Source organism: Onthophagus taurus, chromosome 2 (genome assembly GCF_036711975.1).
Source record: "Onthophagus taurus isolate NC chromosome 2, IU_Otau_3.0, whole genome shotgun sequence".
Taxonomy (NCBI): Eukaryota; Metazoa; Arthropoda; class Insecta; order Coleoptera; family Scarabaeidae; genus Onthophagus; species Onthophagus taurus.
In genome coordinates, this window is record NC_091967.1 from 26782603 (window position 1) to 26804289 (window position 21687).

General features: G+C 31.0%; 1 protein-coding gene across 1 annotated transcript; it reads left to right on the plus strand.

Moving 5' to 3' along the window:
- The first annotated feature begins 831 nt into the window (after positions 1-831).
- Positions 832-10426, plus strand: LOC111429229 (uncharacterized). The gene is made up of 6 exons (XM_023065086.2): positions 832-1198; positions 1269-1441; positions 1509-1637; positions 1692-1747; positions 9785-9992; positions 10044-10426. Exons 1-6 carry the CDS (start codon positions 1126-1128, stop codon positions 10254-10256), a joined length of 852 nt encoding a protein of 283 aa, XP_022920854.2. The 5' UTR covers positions 832-1125; the 3' UTR covers positions 10257-10426.
- The last annotated feature ends 11261 nt before the right edge of the window (positions 10427-21687 follow it).

Genomic DNA, 21687 nt, shown 5'->3' on the forward strand with positions numbered 1-21687 from the left:
ACACGCAGAAACGCTTAAATACTCTTCCTCTAAACAACCTTCTTATTTGATAGGGAGAAAACTATAGAAACATATCTATCTTATTGAAAATTTTCTGTTCTTTCTAGTGGTGTATAACACGCGGCGATCACGCGCTTGCACACGTACATTTTTGGCCAAAAACTGCTAAATTCACACGTTTTAGCCATTCTTAAACCCTATTCGGGTCGATAACTTTCTTATATGAGCAGGAGAAAACTCTAGAACCATATCTATCTTATCGGAAATTTCCTGCTCTTTCTAGTGATGTATAACACGCGGCGATCACGCGCTTGCACACGTACATTTTTGGACAAAAACATTTTATATGTTAAACAATTTCGTGTTCAATCACATAAATTCAAATTAATCTTTTATTCTGAGTATGCAACTTCTACTACAAGTTGGATTTCCAATTTTATTCAATTCATTCATAAATGATGTTTTTCTCGTTTGCCGTTAGAGGCAGCATGAGTTAGAACAACCCAACTCGATCGGTTGGATAACTATGTATATCTATAAACAAGGGTAATACTAATTTTCTGTTATCTTATTACGTTGTCCAAAAACCACATAATTCAATACTGTACGTAGACTTTTGTTCACCATTGTATGTGACAGGGATATAGGCAACTTAGACTACAATGAAATAATGATTACCGCAAAACCTTGTTTTTATTTTCAATATTACATTATTTTATAAGAATATAGCACAATATTAAGTTTATTTCTAATGAAATTCACTTTTGTTAAAAGTGAATTAAAGAGTTTACTAAAAAACCATCTGTTAGATGCGGTTGTCAGCTGAAAATTAAGCAGTTGAACCAAGTTGAACCACAAGCAGTTCGACACCAGGTTCGGCACAAGTTCGATAACATTCAATAACAGTTCGTACCTGAATAAAGTCAGGTTTTTTACATCTCTACGTGTTGACTACCTTTTCTAATCTCCAATAATATTGTTTTTGCTAAAATAACCGCGAAACGACTTACCTCGTCAATTAATGGAGATTAAACTTTAAAATTGAATGCGATAAACGTGCAATAAAGATAAACATTTAACGAATAGCTGTATAGTAGAGACAAATTTTTATTAAGTTTTACGAAAATGATTTCCGTAAGTGATACACGTTTTGTAACGTTCCTCTTTATTTCGGTTGTGATACCATTTAGTACCAGTTGTAAGTAAATCAAACAGTTTTTTCTTTCAATAAAATTAATGTTGTAATAAAATTAATCGATTTTTTTAAGCTTGGTTGGATGAATTGAAAAGAACTGATGATAATAAATGGCAAGGAAAGTGGTTTCCGATGCCTCCAAATCAAAAAAATGATACCAATCCAATTGTTAGTTTAGAAGAGTTACATGATGATAAACATGGAATTAAGATGGGTGTATCATCCGCTAATTGTGATAATGCACAGGTGGTTTTCAAATATTTTATAAATTATATTTATTTGGTTAATTATAAAAATTCTTTTGGTTAATTAGGTTAATTTAGAGGTTGATTGGCTTGATGATGCCACAAATTACACTTGTTATGAAAACAAGCAGTCCTTTTTACCCAATGAAAATGTTCGTGCTTTATTTTCACAAGATTACATTCCAAAGGAATATAGTGTAACTTTCTATATATTATAATATTAATACACAATATATCACAACATTTTTTAGGCTCCACATAAATGCATGACGGAGAGTATAAATTACAGCCATTATATTCCAACTTTGTAAGTACCTTTTTTTTTTTTAATTTTTACAAACTTTATTTGCTTTAAGTTACTGATTATAATGATAACAAGATTTACTTGCTTATGTTAGTAACAAGTTACATTTTTTCTCTAAAATTCTTAAAAATGTGAATGTGGAGGCACATTTCTTTAAAAATTTTATTTTTTTATCATGTCAACATCACCAAGACGAATTGTTTATTATTATTAACATTCCTTAAAATTTCATCAACATGTACAGGATGGTTCAAATTCGATGTCCAAATAGGCTAACTTGTAAACTATAAGAGTTAGAAAAAAAGTAGCTTACATATCATGATCTCGTTTTTCCAGAAACTACTAATGCTGAAAATCTCAAAGCGCTATCGTGTTGTGTTTTTCCCCTAGAGACCAAAACTGAAAATATCGTAAAACCAACAAGTGCAATTATCTTGATTATTATTATAGATGGAGTATTATAACTACGACATAATATGGACACTTTTTTACAGAGACTTTGATGACATAGCCAAAAAAAAATTTTTCGGTTTTAGACGGTGAGATAATATGTCAATTTTCGTTTTTTTAAATGGAAACAGCCACTGATTATTCTCTTATTAAATTCGTTATTTTTTTCTGATTACAAAAATATGGGGTTAGATAGGTCTATTTCTTATTGTTTTAGAATAAAGCTAAAAATAAACTTTTTTTATAAAATTGCCATCTAGTGTCGTCGAGGAAACTAAATTTATTTAGTTTCCTGTAAGTTACACCAAGTAACTGCCCGGGTAGGTAAAATCTAAAAAGTTAACAATTAAATACGAAGATAACTTCTGGTATTTAAAAACAAATAATTTTTTAATATGTAACATTCTAACATGTCAAACTTTTCAAAATTTTCATAATTGATCTTAAAAACAGGATTCTTAAAGTAACACTTCCGAAAATGTTTGAATACAAACAAATGTTGCTATAGTTCATTTTTTTTCTATAATACCTGTCAAATTGTTGTAAAGTTGGCAAAATTAACAGGGAGTTTTGTTTTATTATGTTTTGAAATAGATATATCACACTGACGTTTGAGCTTTCGTTATTCAAAAAGAAAAGGTGCATAAAAACGCTTTTACAATAAATATATACTTCGTTAAAATCGTATTTATCTAAAAATTTATTAGTATTTTAACCTCAACTACTTAGTTATTGAAAATGTTACTAAAAATCAGGAAAACAACATAAATTTTATAAGGGTCCTAGATAATACCAACAGAAACCCTAAAAAATTTACATTGACAAGTATTATAGAAAAAAAACGAACTATATGTTTATTTGAATTAAAAAAACAAAGCATATGTGCTTTGCCATCTATCGATAATTTATTAAGTCATTTAAAAATAATATTAAATCGTAATAAAAAATGTGAAATAATATAATCTATTCCAATTTTTGTGTAAAACATATATAAATTAAACAGTTCAACAAATATATTTGTTTCAAATATCAGAAATATGTTTTTTTAATTTTTAGTTATAGAACCGTAATTTACAGGAAACTGTAAATTTAATTTCTTCGACGACACTAAAAGAAAAGTTTATTTTTAGTTTTATTCTAAAACAATAAGAAATAGACCTGTCAAACTCTATATTTTTGTAATCAGAAAAAAATAGCGAATTTATTAAGCGAATAATCAGTGGTTGTTTCCATTTAAAAAAACGAAAATTGTGATAATATATAATTTTTTGACTACGTCATCAAATTCTCTGTAAAAAAGTGTCCATATAATGTCTTAGTTATAATACTCCACCTATAATAATAACCAAGATAATTACATTTGCGGGTTTTACGATATTTTTAATTTTGGCCTGTAGCGGAAAAACAAAAGACGATAGCGCTATGAGGTTTTCGGCATTAGCAGTTTCTCGAAAAACGAGATCATGACATGTCAGCTACTTTTCTTCTAAACTCTTATAGTTTTCGAGTTAGCCTATTCGGACATCGAATTTGAACCACCCTGTACATACACAGTTGTTTGAAAAAAAAATTGTTTTTGAGATATGAGATGGTAAGACACTGGTAAGATAAATGATCACAACACACAAAAATTTTGGTTATCATTTATTAACTAAGTAATAAATTAGCCGTAAATAACAAATACCAACTTTAGTATGAAGTTTAATCTAAAAAACCAATGGGATGAACGATATAATCATTTATCGTGATACTTCGCAAAGTACTCTTCATGTAAATGAACGCTAAACTTACTACACATATATTGATACACTATGTCTATAAACGACCATTTCCAGGGAATAGGGCCGTTAAGGTCAATCAATTATAAAACCGTCTTTCAAAAAATCGATAATCTAAATTAAATTATACGGATTAGTAACGTTTTCACGTTCGAAAATTGTTTAATTTTTGCAATAATTATTTGTAAAAGTTTAAAATTCCCCACCCCTACTCCAGATGACGTTTTAAGTAAGAAGAAAGAAATCATAGACGTTACGCTCGCTCCCGTTTTCGTCTGTTTTCTTCTAGCGCATAAGATTCGTGGCATTGTCTCTCTCCAGGAATTTTATTGATTTTTATACGCTCCAATCGTACGGTCAAATCTGACGTGAGTGACGTACTTTGGAGTTCGCGCCCTGTAGTTTCAAACTTTATTATTTTTTTTTTTGAAAAGCTAAGCCTCAAAATCAAAAATTAAAAAATAAGCCAATAAAAAAAATACTTAACGGCCCTATTCACCGAATAAATGCGTCTAAACTGGTTTCTAATAATATGAAAGATAATGTAATCCTTATATCTCATCAATCATCCCAATGGTGTGTTTTTGCACCATTAATGTTTCAAGACGTATTTTCAGAATTCATATTTTTATTTCGCGTTTCAAAATATATATGAGGAAAATATGCACTAAAAATAGTTTTATTTCTATTGTATATTTTGAACAGAAATGTTCAACAGAAAAGAATTGATGCAAATATGGTTTAAATAGCAAGAATTATGAAATATTTTGATATGTATAGCCTAACAACCTTATACTGTTATCGTACAAACAGCTAACACCTTGAAAGCTGGTAATGTATGGCTGTAAAATAATTTTAAAAACGCTGGTGCGTTTTCACACCAGTGGGACTAAATGCATTAAACTGTTGACTTCTAGCCAGAAAGAATAGTAATCAGCCAATATCAAATATGATTTTCCTCTCCACTCACATATATCTACTGCTACTCATTAAAAAGGATATTCGGTGATATTGTAAGCTAATAGTCGTTCTTTGGTCTTATTTTTCGCATATTGATAACTTTGAGTTTATATCTTTTTTTAATGGAGGCCATCCTTCATGGAAATATACCATTAACTTTTTTAATTCCGGATCTTCTTTGGTGTAAATACCACATAAACCACAACATACAACATAAACCCAAACTCTCCGACATTGCCATAGAATTTGACATTATAATTAAAAATCACCCTAACAGTATTGACCTTAAAAACAATCTCATTGGTTTTCTAAAAAAGGTAGAAACGACATCCTCAAACAATAAAAACAACAACCAATCAGAACACAACAAAGTCATAAAATCCATCAAAAATAAAATCAAGGAAAATGATGCAATTTTCGTAACAGCTGACAAAGGAGCTGACATAGTCATCCTTGATAAAGAGATTTTATGGAAAATAATAATTATGTAAGACTTGATCAAAACCCGTTAGATAAAGTTATTCGCAAAACTCGTGATATTATAAACACATGTCAAGAAACACTGATTAAAAATAAAGAACACACACCATCATTAAAAAACAGAAATAACAAATATTTTAACAGTTCCCTTTTCATCAATATGAATCCGACGATTCCAAAGCTTTACTCTTTACCCAAATTACATAAGAAAGAAATGCCGATTCGACCTATAACATCTTTTTTGTAATTCGCAACGATAATGAAAGCTATAACAGTACTCAAACGGGTGCTGTAATGAGACTGCTTACAGCATCCGATGCTGTAATGAGATTTTAATAACATTTTATGGAACCAGTTCAAGTTGGTGACATTAAGTCATTAATTTTTCAAGGTGACAATGTTTGTTTATGGATGTTTAAACACGTTTTTAGCATACAAGGTCCACAATGATGAGGACATTGAACTCTGAGCAATTTCTCTTATTTTGGGAGGTGTACATGAAACATTTTTGTTAGGTGAATACATTTTGTGTTTTGACAGTTTCTAATTGTCAATTCAAATTTCTATTTTCAAGTGTTACGGTGTTACCAACTGCTACATACCTGTTTCCCTACATTGTCAAAATTTATTTTATTTTTGAGAAAAAAAAAAGGATAAAAACGCGAATTACAAAAAATAGCATAAAAAACACGTTTCATAAGACTTAAAGCACTCATTCATTAAAAAACTCGTGGCTTCGCCACTCGTTTTTCAACTTAAATTCGTGCATTTCAAACGCGTCTTACGAAACTTGTTTTTTAATATACTATTACAGGTTCTCCTACATATTTTTTTTGTGTTTGGGATCTAACCGTGAAATGCTTAGTAGATGGCAAATTAGAATTTGATATTTTTAGAAAACCAGCAATGATACCAACAACCATTCCTTATGATCTGCCCACCCTTCCAACCAAAACCTAGCCAATTTCAGGTTTCTGATAAATAGGCTCTTAAAATATCCTTTATCAGAAGATAGCAAAATCAAGGAATATAATTACATACATGATCTAGCGGCTCAGAATGGATTCCCTAATAAAATAATAAATAATCTTTTTAGAAAAGTACATATTCAAACAGATCCACTATATGTTAAACCTGAAAAACAAAAAACATATACAAGCCTATCATTTTTAAATCAAGTTCAATCTTCTCAAGGTATAACATTTCATTGGCATTCTCTAACAACAATAATTTACTTCGAATCTTTTCTAACTATCATAAATCATAATAAAAACAACGATAAATTGAAGGAAAGTGGGGTCTACCCTATTGCATGTTCCGAGTGTGAATGTATTTATGTTGGACAAACAGGAAAAAAGCTTGAAAAGCGAATTCAAGAACATAAAACTAAAGAAAACTCAAACGTTTATAAACACGTAGCAGAAACAAAACATAAAATAGATTATGAAAATGTGAATCTCATTCATAAATGCGAAAAAGGCTTTAAGCTTGATTTATTGGAATCATTGGAAATTCACAAACATAAAGTTAAAAATAAACACAAATTACTTAATGAACAATATAAACCTCTTTATATGTATTTAAAAAACTTAACATCATAATACCAGCTCAATAAAACAAGTTCTGCCTCTTTCAAATATTTCAATACCTCCTTTCATTCCGAAATATAACCAGTCGTTTCATCATAATGATCAAGTGTAGAACTAATAATATCTATAACAAACTCTTTAACGTGTTCGTGACTCGTTTATATGTAGAAATGTCATTTACATTTTAAGATATGTGTACATTCGTCGTTTTAAAGAATTTTTTAATGATTGATTTTTATTTAACAACAAAATAGTTTCCAAAATAGTTTTATTGACAGTAAGTTCACGTTTTATATTTATTTGATTATCACTAACCATTTTTATATATCTGTACCTTAGAGGTAAAGGATTGTATCTCCATTATTTTAGGTTTTTTAGAAAACAAGGTTTAAAGGTTTATAACACTATTATAATAAGTTTTATAATAATTAACTCGATATTGACAAAAACTGGAGTTACGATCCTTTACCCCTAAGGTACAGAAATATATAGCTTCGGCTAATGATGAGAAACTGAGTTTTTCTCGAAACTGGTACTGTTAAAATAAATTATAAAAAAAAGCAAGTAAGAAGTTTGAGTGAACAATTTCATTGTAAGTATTGTCTTGTTTTGACGGTTCTTTGATGAAATTTCTTGATAATATATCTGCTATTATGTTATCTTTTCCTTGATATAAATTTCACATCTAAATTGTATTTGATTAATTTTAATTTCATGCGTTGTAGTCTAGTTGGTACTCTCCAAATATTCTTTTGATTTATTGCCACCAATGGTTTATGGTCGGTATAAACTGTCACTTTCCTGCCATAAATATATTTATGAAACTTACCAACAGCAAAACATATGGATAAAAATTCCTTTTCTATTTGCGAATATCTATGTAATTTCAGTGTCTGTCAAACTTCTTGACACGAATACCACCGGACACTCGTTTTGAATTAAACAACAGCCCAAACCAGTACTACTGGCATCCACATACATGTCAATTGACAAATTACCATTAAATATTTTCAAAACTGGTGCTTTACTGATTATTTTCTTTAGTTTGTTAAATGCATTTATTTGTGCCTCGGACTACTCAAATTGTACGTTCGTTTTTAAAAGTAATCTTAATGGGTAAGAAAGTTCTGGCAAGTTAGGTATAAAACGAACCAAGTAAGTAAACATTCCCATAATGCTATGTAACTCTTTTTTAGTCTTGGGTGGTTCCAAACTTATCACTGCTTTTACCTGTTCTGGATCAGGCTCCATGCCTTGTTTCGAAAATATTCTACCCAGATATTTAACTCGTTCTTTCTTAAATTGTACTTTTTCTTTGTTGAATTTGACACCAAACTTACTTGCTCTTTTTATTACTTTATTAAGTAATAAATCGTGTTCTTCATTTGTCTTAGTTGCAATTATTAAATCATCGAAATATATTACTATTTCTAAATCTCCAAATATTTTTTCATTGGTTCGTTGAAATACCTCTGGACTTACACTTCCAAATGGTAATCCATTGTACTTAAACTTAAACTTACCATATAGTTAGAAGAATCCATCCTTCATATTAATTACTGTAAATATTTCTTTACCAGAAAGTCTTTTCTCAATGTCACTTATCGTGGGTATTGGATAATTATCCAACTGTAAAGCCTTGTTTAGTTCTGTCGGATCCAAACATAATCGTAGCTTCCCTTTATTTTTTTCAACTATTATTTGATTTACTCCACTTCTTCAATGATGTTTTTCTTTATTAATTCGTATAATGTTTCTTTCAACCTATCTTTTATTATCTCTGGAACTCGACAAACAGGTTTTATTACCTGCGTACTCAAGGTCTATAGAACATAAGGTTACCCAATACCGATTCTCCTCCTCTGAGAGGCAAGGTGGGTCAGTGACGTAGCTGGTTCTATGAACAACACAACACCCTTGTTTATAGATATAACTATAAACAAGGACAACACGATGCGAGGTTTAAATATTTTATATAGACTGTACCACAGTATAGGCACGTATCTATCTTTTATTCTGACTGTATCGAACCAGTGACGTCAATTTGCGGGGTAATAATCGATACTACAGAGGCATAGGGAATGAGGTAACCTTATGTTCTATAAACCTTGCTGCGTACTTCTCTCTTTTAACCTCAGTTTGTATGTACCCAGAATTTCCTCTATTCCTTGGAAATTATCGTTATGCTTTTTTATAAATTCAGCTTTAGAATCGAAATTTATTACGTTAACCTTATTTAATAAACCTAAATATTCACAAACTTTAAGTCCCAATATTGGTCTATCCTGAACATTGACATTAATATTTGTAAAATTATTCAACCTATATGGTTACCACCAAATGCAATTACATTTGCGTTACATATATTTAATTTAAAATTTTTGTCTAATTTGTTTAAACAATGCTTAGGTAAAATATTACATGTTGCTCGTTATCGATAATAATATTTATCAACCATGCATTAGTGTTATTACTTTTTACGTTACAAACATTACTTAACATTAACGAATCTATATAATAGTCATCATTACTATCGGACTGATAATCTGTCTCATTTTCTACTTGTTTAACATGTTTGTTAACTTTCCTTTCATCTTTATAATTACTATCTTGTTTGCTTTTGTTATTATTTTGCTTATTGAAATTTTTATGTTTTATTTAGCTTATTATCTACTTGCTTACGTTACTAACAAGTTAAATTTTTTCTCTAAAATTCTTAAAAATGTGAAGGTTATTTTTAAAACTACTTATCTAAGTTAAATTGTAATTGTTGAAATTTTTAGCGGTGCTCATAGACCATTGTGGGCAAAATACGGCGAATACGAATTTGTTCCAAAACAACGTTGGCTTCATAACCTTGAACATGGAGCTATTGTAATGTTATATCATCCTTGTGCCAATTACCAAGAAGTAAATTATTTAAAAGATATCGTAACGACGTGTTTATATCGACATGTAATCACACCTTATAATTTATTAACACAAGAAAGAGTAAGAAAAAAGATGTTTAATAAAAAAAAAGATTTATTCTTTTCTTTTTAGCCTTTAGCCTTGGTCTCTTGGGGACGTCGATTAGAAATGTCGATGGTCGATCCAAAAATTGTGATTAACTTCATAAAAACGTTTGCAAAACATGGTCCCGAACGCACTCATAAAGATGGACAATACGGATACAAATTGTTAAAAGCTTCGGAGCCACCATTGGATGTTTCGGATTCGATCGTATGTGCTCGTTTTCAAGATGCCGAAATGTAAATAAGAACATTTATTTTGAAAATAATCAACGAAAAGAGGACTTAAAAAGTTTCTTTTTTACACAACGACCAAAAAAAACTATTTGCAGAAACCTAATTGTAGTATTAAAGGCTTAAGTAAACCTGTGATTGTAAACACTGAAGTTAATATATCTTATATGTTGAGCATTATTATTGTCTTATTTACTATACAGTTGTCCGTAAAGTAACGGATATAGGCGATTAAATCATTATAAACGGTTTATGGAAAAATCCCTCAAACGGGTCTAAAGATTTAAATTTGCAATTTTTTGGTGTAGATTTTAAATTTTTTCCGCCATTTTTAAACGAGTTATGACATCATCGATATTTTTTTCAAATGGCAATCCCCCATTTTTATTACGGAATATGAAAGAGGATGTTTTCCTGAATCTAGTACAGCCAATATTAATATTGATTACATAAGAAAATTTTCGAGAAAAATTACTTTAAAGTTTAACTACTTCATTTGAAGCTATGATAAACATAACAGTAGCCATGAGTAACTATGGTAACCAATTATTTTAAATAATTTTCTAAGTGTCAAAAAATGATTTAGTAAGTAGTTGACCCCCTTAATGCAACATTTCTTGATCGAAAACTGCTTAGCTCATTAGCATGGTAAGCGTAGCTGCGACTAAATTTAAAAAGCATGGACATCTTCGAGATTTTTTCGAAGGTTGCTCGACCACATGTTTCAGGGGAGGTTCAACAAAAGCTGATTTTGGCTGGGCAAGGAAACCCTTATAGTCCTGTCAGGGGTATTGGGTCGAATTTGGAATTCCTATACAGTAAACCTCATTCACGAGCAATGAGTCGTAGTTTTTCCAACTATAATTTTGTTACGAAGACGAAAACTTTGTCAAAAACATTTTTTTTCCGACTAGGGAACATTCCACATTGTGTGGACAAGTAAATAGACAAAATTGTCGATATTGGGCCACCCAAAATCCGCATTGGGCAAAAAAGTCGCACACCCAATATCCGCAAAAGATCAATGTGCGGAGCGAAATAGTACGGGATAGTGTCCTAAGTTCTGAATTCCAATGGTGGTTATTCCAATAAGTTGGCGCGCCATCATACTTCAACAAGCTTTACTAAATCAGTTTTTGACACTTAGGAAATTGTTTCAAATAATTGGTTATCATAGTTATTCATGGCTACTGCTATTGTTATCATGTCAAGTAAATTTAAAGAAGTTAATCTTTAAAGTAATTTTTCTCGAAAATTTTCTTATGTAACCAATATTAATATTGACTGTACTAGATTCAGAAAAATAATAATGATTTTTTTTCAAGGGTACATTTCCTGGATATACTACAATACCCCGGGGTATATACCAAAGATGGGTATTTATTTATTAAATAAGGTATTTATAAAATTTTATTTAAATGGAATTTTGCAAGCACTTCAAGAATGCAGAGTCGATTATTGATATACCAAATTTATTTATAACATCTACAAGAATGCTATAATGAAGGTAAAATTGCATGAAAGTTCTGAAGAGAGTAGAAGTAGTAAAGTACTGATTGTGAGTAAAACAAGGCGACACACTGATGAACCCAAATTGTTCATCACAGTCCTGGAGAGTGCATTTAAACAACTGGAGTGGACCCAAAAAGGCATAAACATTGATGGCAAATGTCTGATTCACTGATCACTGATTTTATCGCCTATATCCGTTACTTTATGGACACACCATGTAGCGTCGCTACAAACATTCACAATTCACCTTCCAAAAATTACAAAATTTTTAGTAACCATGTTTTCATTTTCTTTGTTGCCGTGGGAAATTTTATTAAAAAAATGAATGTTGTTATTTTTAGCTCTTTCAACAGTCTCGTCTGATTGTAATTACCAAATGAAACTAATAATAAACTAAAAATTAAAAGTAGGTTTAATAATTATTAGTGGCTCCTTTGGGCCTGTCTCGCACAGCAAAGTTTTTCAAAAGAAGGTATATTACAAATAGGCACTCAGTTCTTTGTTTATATTCAGTTGAGATCTATATTTTGTCTTTAAAGCAGCCACCGCAGAAAATCCGGCTTCGTAAAGGATGTTGAAAATGGCAATAATATACGAAATGCTTGTTTTTAGTGGAGAAAAGGCATCATCCACTCTCGCCCAAAACTTAGACTTTTATTACTAAATTCTCTCTTGATTTCGCCGCTTGCAGTAAAGTCTAAGAAGATTTCTTCTTCTGCAGTTGAGAGACCTTCGGGAGTAGTTCGAAATGCATCCCTGACCCACTCGTAACTTGCTACCGGTTTGTCGTCAGCAAGAAAATACTTTTTAAAATCCTGTGCCAACATGGCTATGACTTTTTATTGTTACAAAAACTACTTTCTCGTACTTTTTCCTTGTATTTTACTTCTTCCTTGTATGTTTTGACACGCTCATTCCCATTTGCAAACATTTCCAATTTTTTTTTTGTTTCACATTTCTGCTTCACAGCTTCAACTTTTTACAAAAAGTACTAACTTTATCACTGCTATCCAACATATGTGTGTATGCTCCTTCGAGTTGTGGATTCAGTGTATTTAATTTCTCGAATATGTCGACCAAGTAACTCAATTTCATCATAAATAAAGCATCTCGAAACTTTTCGGTTTCCGAGCGGTTTTCCTCTTCTAGAAAAGTGGCAATTTCCTCTTTTAAGTCATAAACACGCTGTTTTCGCAAAATTTCCCACGCGATAACCATCTACCTCGCAATAAAATAGCAACGTCGAATGTTCTGCACCCATATCTTTGTAAAGTGCATTAAAGATTCTTGATTTAAGGGGTCTCATTTTTTTATAATTTACTACAGTTACAACCGTCGTTAGCACAATGTGGGGACCAGGACTTACTTCTTTGGAAACCAGAGTCTCTCTGTGGATCATGCAATGGGTCGAGACACATTGCAGAGATTGTTCTTTCACAAGTGCTTGTACACTTTAGAATCTTCCAGGCAATGTACGCGCACCATTGGTGCATATTCCAACGCAATTCTTCCACTCTATGTGGCTTCATTAATAAAATCATTTAAAATATCAAACAAAGCGAGTGCTGTTGCTTTGAGTTCTATGGGTTTGCAGAAAAGTAGTTCTTCTACTGCCGATATATCATCACAAAATCGGACATAGGCAATTAAATGAGCGTCTTTATTGCTATCTGTTGCCTCGTCAAACTGACCCGAAAACAATTTGTCACGCAACTTTTCAAGAAGCCGATGCTGTACATCTTCGGCTATATCACCAATTCGCCGGGCAACAGTATCATTTGAAAGAGGTATAGATTGCAATCGTTTGGCAAAATTATTTCCAAACATAGTTTCTACAATCCCCATCGCAGCTGGCAGAATAACCAATGGTGTGAGCCTTTTTACATCTGGCTATTTTATATGATACTGTCTAAGAGGCAAGTAAAGTTTTTTCGTTCACCGACAAAGTTTTTTTGAAGAATGATTTTTGCTTTTCATATGACTTTAATTTTAATTCAAAGAATTCTCGGGGCTTGTTAACGTACTCACGACGAAGTGTTTCCAAATGTGGTCTAAGTTTATTAGGTTTCTTGCTGTCTGCTGTCAAAATTTTATTAGGGTCAAAATTTTCAACGCATAATATACGTTATATAAGAAAGGCCCCGAATACTGAAAGGTTGCGAAACGCTGGTTTAATGTAATACGCTGATTTCTTTATACTTATCTATCTTTAGGTACCTAGTACTTTTGAAATGATTTACAAGGGTTTGAAGACTGCGGTAGAAAATATATTTTCGGTCATTTCAAACTGCTATACAAAGAAGTTCAATACAAATGTAAGTTTTTTTTAAAGAACTTTTTATCAACGTTAAAGGAAGAACCTTAACCGATTTAGGGGTTATACCGTAGAATGTGTGGTCCAGTCGATGTCATCGACAACGTATTTCAACCCATTACATCTGCAGATGGAAAGCTACTGTTCTTTAATTGTTTTAAAAGAATACTCTGACACGTTTGGGCCGAGGGTACATCAAAGCAGATAACATATTCATTGTGGCTTCAAAGTCTGGTAAACTAACTTCTGCCCATATAAAAATTGGCTTCAAAATACAATATGTATTTCGCAAACACGATAAAACATTACTGTTACTTAGTTAGAGTTCGAGTTCAGCTCGATTTAGTTTGGAGATGGTTTTGGCGAGAAAGTGACTGGAGAAGTTGGAAGCCGTCAGATCCAGTGGAAGAGAGAAACAAAGAAGAATCGAAGGTCCAGACGAGAATTGAGTCAGTCCTAAGTTGGGTTGAACGATGAGATTTATAATGCTTTGTGGGTAATTTCATGTAATAATTGTACTAATTGCTTATGTTTTATTTTGTTTGGTATGTCTCGTTTGGTAGTTTTGTTCAATAAATTTTGTTTGATAAATTTTCGATTCTGATTGCTAGATTTTGTATTACTGTTTGACTTGTTTCTTTTGTAAATTGACCTGATATTATTGATAATTAAAGTAAAGATTAAAATTTTACTTTTCTTTTATTTCCAAAGCTTTGACCAAATTAATAATTGCGTGACACATTCCCAGGTGTTGAAACATTGTGCAGAGTGGTGGACCATTCCACTTGCACATGTTATAAACACTTCTCTCCTGACTGATATATTTCCCAAGAATCTAAAATTAACAATTATTAGACCAATTTTCAAAAAAGGAGTAGTGGCTGATTTCTCAAATTATAGATCGATTGTGCTTATATCCAATATTTTCAAAAATTATTGAGAAGATAGTTTTTACCAGTATTATGAATTTTTTAATAAAACACAATTTGTTTAACAATATGCAGAATGGATATATCAAAGGCAGAACAATCTCCAGAGCGATATTCCAATTGCTGAAAAAAATTACGCATAATATGAATAAAAAAGTCACATGCTGTTTGTTCCTGGACTTAACGAAAGCATTTGATTGCGTACACCATGAAACGTTGTTTCATAAAATGGCAAACATGGGCATCAGAGGTACACCATTACTTTGGTTCAGGTCTTACTTGTTTAGAAGAAGCCAATATGTGACCTCATATGGCAAACAAGGAAATGAAATAAGGTCAGAATGGATGTATACTAAAAATGGCGTGCCCCAGTGTTCTATCCTAGGCGCTTTGTTGTTTCTCATGTATATTAATGATCTAGTGCCTACTATGACTAATGAATTATTGAAACTTTTTGCTGATTACTCTACGGTGGTTGCGAGCGCGAAAGATAGAGAGAAAATAATAAATTCTTTGAAAATAAACCTTATGAAACTTATTACAATGACTTTTTTTCTAAATATGAAATGAATCATAGTCATAAAACAAGGGGAATAGAGAAAGGATTTCTTGTGCCGCCATACACTTCCCTAACAAAAATAAAGAACTCTGTTTTGATAGAATGTATTTAACATCTATAACAATTTAGACTGTAATTTAAAATAGTTAACATTAAAGGTACTAAAGAAAAAACTCAAAGACGTTGAGTAGAATGGAAAAAGCTTTGTACAGCCTGGACGGCATTTTTAAAGAAAAATTGATTTGTTAACATTAGGGAAATTCTTAATACTAAAACTTTTGTAAAAAAATGAAGTTATGGTACTTCAAAATTTCGAAAAGTTAACGTGCCATAGTAAAGTGACCAAACGATCTAGACTGCCGTTCTCGGCACCAAAACATACTCCATCATGTTGCTTAAACATGTTCTGAATCCTAAATTGATATCTCAAAAATCAAGTGTTCTTTGATTTTTTGAAGAAATGTCTGTTGGAGCAGATTTTTTTTAGAAAAATTCGAATGACTCGAGAACGGTTGAATCAAATTGCAGAAAGTAAAGTTATTCATAAGCCTTGAAATCAGACAAATCCAAACTTGTAAAAATATACAGGGTGTTCCATTAAAAAAAAGTTGTTGGTGGCTTCCGGTATAACCGGAAGTGTTAGAAATCTGAAAATATTTTAGTCGAAGAGAACGCAATTGATAATACTTAAATCTGAATTCTCAAATTTTTATTTTGCCCAGAACCCCAGATACGTCTAATGACCGGTCTTGCTGAGACATCCTGTATATCCTTCATTACTGTTTCTCTTATAGCAAACTATTTAATCAAACCACGCTTTACAACAAAATATTTATTTCCTAACAGTCATTTACCGATGACTTTTGTTTGCAGAATACAGAAGGGTATCTTTTTCCTAACACAACAATGTCTGTCACTACGAGCTGAGTCTATATATATATCAAATTGTTAACACTGTTTTTGTGAAAATTTGCATACAGGGTTTATCCAAGGAACTCTCGTTTCAGCGAAAATAATTTCAGTTTTCTGTAATTTCCGGTTATACCGAAAATGGATACCTACTTCGTTATTTTAAATGGAATGTCCAAATTTTTATTGAATTTTCGAGATCCCCGCTAATTTTAATATATCGTGATATAAGTCATTATATGACTAGATTGCATCATTTCTAAGTTATTTCAGTTTTTTCGAAAATTTTTGCAGATGCAGTCCGTTACAATAAAAAAAAATTTTTCGAAATTACACTGAAGTCAGGCAAAATATTTTTTCCTTCACCAGCGTATTGTACGCTGAAAAATAAGGGGACTTCGTCATTACATCCCTATATCTAAAATCTATGGTTTTTGTAAAATTATATTAAAATTTAGCGGGGATCTCGAAAATTCAATAACAATTGAGACATTCCCTTTTAACTAACGAAGTAGCGGCTCATTTCCGATATAACTGCAAGTTGCAGAAAACTGAAAATATTTTGGCTGAAACGAGCTCCTCGGATAAACCCTGTATGCAAATTTTCACAAAAATAGTGCCAGTTGTTTTCCATATATCTACATATAGACTCAGGTCGTCGTAACATTACTTAAATTTGTACTGAACATTACTGAACATTTTTATATAACCCTTTTATCTAACCCTTATAAGTTCTTTCAAAAGTAGTTCTTAACGCATAAAGAAATCATCGCCTTAAATTAAACCGAAATAGATAAGTAATACTCGCAAAAAAAAATGTGGGGGTGGTTAGGGCAGTTAACCCCAACCACCCCTAATGCCGTATAGGGCCTATTTTTCAGCATAAATCTTAATCTACAATTAATTTACGATTTTCTTCAATATATTGTTCAAAAGTGTAAGTTTTATCAAATTATTCTTATGGAAAAGGGTTGTCTATTTTACCTTGTTACTTCGCAATGGTCAGAGGTAAATAGAGAAAAACTCGCCTAGATAGGTTTGCACAAGCCTAAATACTCGTTACAGAATGTTAGATACTGCTGGTGGAGCAGTACATCCTGTGAGGGATTACTAAGTCTACTCGTAGAAGTATGAATATTGGTTACATAATACAATTAAGATATAATTGTGGTAATAGAACATTAGATACTTCTACTAGAAGGATAGATAGCTTTGCACAAGACTGCTTGTAGAATATTAGATACTGGTGGTAGAGCAGTAGATACTGTAATAAATGCCTAAGTCAGCTTATAGAAGAGTAAATACTGCTTGTATAAAACAGCGTACTTACTGCTAACACTAGGCGACTAGGCACTTCTAATAAAAGACTAGATTTGTATAGAAAAAGCTAGATATTGTGTTGTTGTGGTCGATCAGAGATTTCATTCGTTCTTCCTGTTGGTTCCCTTTGGAAAGAGGAATCTGCCAAGAGAAGATTACCACAATGCACTGAAAATGCTAGGGGAGATCTTGGCGAAACGTCTGCCGCCGTCCAAAGGAAACCAACAAGAAGAAGGGATGAAATCTCGGATCGACCACAACAACACATACTTGTCCATCCGTGAAGCACTACACAGGAAAAAATATAGAGTAAAAATCAACTCTAAAACATGGTTCAGATCGGTCCAATTTATTTAGAGTTATTTTTTTGCACTATATAGTGTAGGTGACTAGATTAAAAATTTACACTAAATAGTGACAAGATGGTGTTTATTAAATAGTGTAAAATCGTTACTCTATAACAGTGTATTATATGTAATCTAACTAGATGTTGTCGTGACTCTAATTAGATACATTTCTAATCTAATCAGTGTAAATTATTAAAAATTCGCTCTAATTTTACTCTATTAATTGACAAAATATCACTAAATAGTGTGTATCTTACACTTATTAGTGTTAATTTTTAATAGGAAATGGAGTATTTTTAGGGAAGTTTTACGTTTGTAATAAAAATCAAAATTATAAAATATTTGTTTTTATTTTTACTTGTAATATATTGTTATAACTTAAATTTAAAAAAAGTAAATTCTGTTTATATACATATAACATATATAATACTTAATTCATTTTAAAGTTTCCACCGAGTCACCATCAAAACTGCATCTAATGAGTCTTCTATAAGTTTCCTATTTGTATAGTTGCACCAAGTTGCACATTTTTACCAATCTTCACAAGGAACTTGTATGTAAAATCTTCCGGAAGTTCCACTAATTTCACATCATGAATGTTTTTTTTATTTTGGCAAACATAATTAAAATAAAAATAATCTTTCTTTCTATATCGCGTAAATCAGGTCTCGAGACGCTATCGAGTTCCGACTCGTTTAGTAGATGACCGTTAAATTTTAGCTTGTATCACACCACATGTTGATCACGTTATACCGACGAGTAATCCCGAGCAAAATAGTGCAGTGCCTACGAAGTACCCGAAGGAAAAGTACACGTCTAGTGTAAAATTTAATGTTTTATATATTACATAACTTCACTAACATAAGTAAAAAAGAACTCTCCTTTAGAGAACTGTAAAAACTACTCTATTAAGTGAATAATATATGAACTCTATATTAATATTAAATATAGTGTACATTAGAGTTATTTTTACCATGTGATATTACAATTTTTACTCTAATTCTTTTTACCAACTACTCTAACATTTTTACACGACACGATTTTTTCCTGTGTACGCATTACCAAAACTAGATATTGCTAACGGATACTTAGATATTGTTATCAGAAGGCTAGCAATAATTTTCAGGGAACTAGATACTGCTAACCAACGATTAATTACTATTGGCAAAATACTAAATACTGCTAACAAAAGGCTAGGCACTAGATACAGAAAACCAAACACAGCTTGCAGAAGATTTGACACTGTTTGGAGAGGACTAGATGAAGCTAATACAAGATTAGTTACTATCACCAAAATGCTACTTATTGATTACAGAAGATGTATAAAAGACCAGATCCAACGTTGCCAACAGGAGACCAGATCCACCTTATAGAAATTAAACGTTGGTGACAACACTTGGTTGACTGCTAATAGAGTACTAAATTTATTTGATGATGACTACTTAGATGTTTATATAGTAGAAACCACGAGAGCTGGCAGTGACTTGACGTTTAAAAATGGTATGAATCACGATATGGACGTACGACTTAGATTATTTCACCACATACATTTAAATGTATGTGTAGGTTAGTAATGGAGGTTATATGTCAAACATTGTCAAATTTAGGAGAGGTTAAGCAGCGAAAAATCGTTAATATTAATTTATAATAAAATTAATGTAATTATTTATTTATTTGTTAAATACTTTAAAAGGTTATTTACAAGTCGCAAGGGATTAACCCTTTGTGTCCCAACGGTATTTTAAAGTACCGGTAATTTTAAACAGTAGTTATCTATTCGGCGCATTTAGAGCTGTCTGTACTTTCTACTATACAAGTGTATACAAGAAATAATCTGTATAAAAAACGTCGCAATCCGCACTGTAGGATTTTTAGGTACACTTTAAACTTATTCATCCAGATGTGAGGTTAGAAGTTTAGTGAAAAGTGGTGCTGTTGAATTTTGTTGTTCAAGAAGGTATGTATTTCTTTGATAAATGGTTATTAGGTGTGATTATTACAGATCATTTTAAAAAGAAAACATTGAGCTTAAATTTAAAATTCAAAATAAGTCTCAATTAAGGAATGCCTTAATTTCAATAAACATGGTTTCTAAGAATTTTTAAATTAGCATCTTTTTTGACTCTTTTAAATGTAAGTGTTGTTTCAACATTTTTTTTCTTAATATTTTTCCAATCCAACCCAACAATTATTATACATCATTTTAAAGAGAAAACTTTGAGCTTTAATTTAAAATAAGTCTCATTCCTTAACTTCAATAAATACGGCTTCCAGGAATTTTTAAATTAGCATCTTTTTTGACTCTTTTAAATGTGAGTGTTGTTTCAACATTTTTTTTCTTAATATTTTTCCAATCCAACCCAACAATTATTATACATCATTTTAAAGAGAAAACATTGAGCTTTAATTTAAAATAAGTTTCATTCCTTAACTTCAATAAATACGGCTTCCAGGAATTTTTAAAATAGCATCTTTTTTGGCACTCTTAGGTTATACGAAAATGTATGTTTTATTTCAAAATTTTTTTAGAATATTTTTCCAATCCAACCCAACAATTATTATACATCATTTTAAAGAGAAAACTTTGAGCTTTAATTTAAAATAAGTTTCATTCCTTAACTTCAATAAATACGGCTTCCAGGAATTTTTAAAATAGCATCTTTTTTGACACTCTTAGGTTATACGAAAATGTATGTTTTATTTCAACATTTTTTTAAAATATTTTTCCAATCCAACCCAACAATTATTATACATCATTTTAAAGAGAAAGCTTTGAGCTTTAATATAGAATAAGTCTCATTCCTTAATTTCAATAAATACGACGGCTTCCAGGAATTTTTAAATTAGCATCTTTTTTAACACTTTTAGATTATACGAATGTTAGTTTTGTTTCAACATGTTTTTTTTAATATTTTTCCAATCCAACCCAACAATTATTATACATTATTTTAAAGAGAAAGCTTTGAGCTTTAATTTAAAATAAGTTTTATTCGTTAATTTCAATAAATACGGCTTCCAGGTATTCTTAAATTAGCATCTTTTTTGACACTTTTAGGTTATACGAATTTAGAGCTGTCTGTACTTTCTACTATACAAGTGTATACAAGAAATAATCTGTATAAAAAACGTCGCAATCCGCACTGTAGGATTTTTAGGTACACTTTAAACTTATTCATCCAGATGTGAGGTTAGAAGTTTAGTGAAAAGTGGTGCTGTTGAATTTTGTTGTTCAAAAAGGTATTTCTTTGATAAATGGTTATTAGGTGTGATTATTACAGATCATTTTAAAAAGAAAACATTGAGCTTAAATTTAAAATTCAAAATAAGTCTCAATTAAGGAATGCCTTAATTTCAATAAACATGGTTTCTAAGAATTTTTAAATTAGCATCTTTTTTGACTCTTTTAAATGTAAGTGTTGTTTCAACATTTTTTTTCTCTATATTTTTCCAATCCAACCCAACAATTATTATACATCATTTTAAAGAGAAAGCTTTGAGCTTTGATTTAAAATAAGTTTTATTCCTTAATTTTAATAAAAATGGCTTTCAGG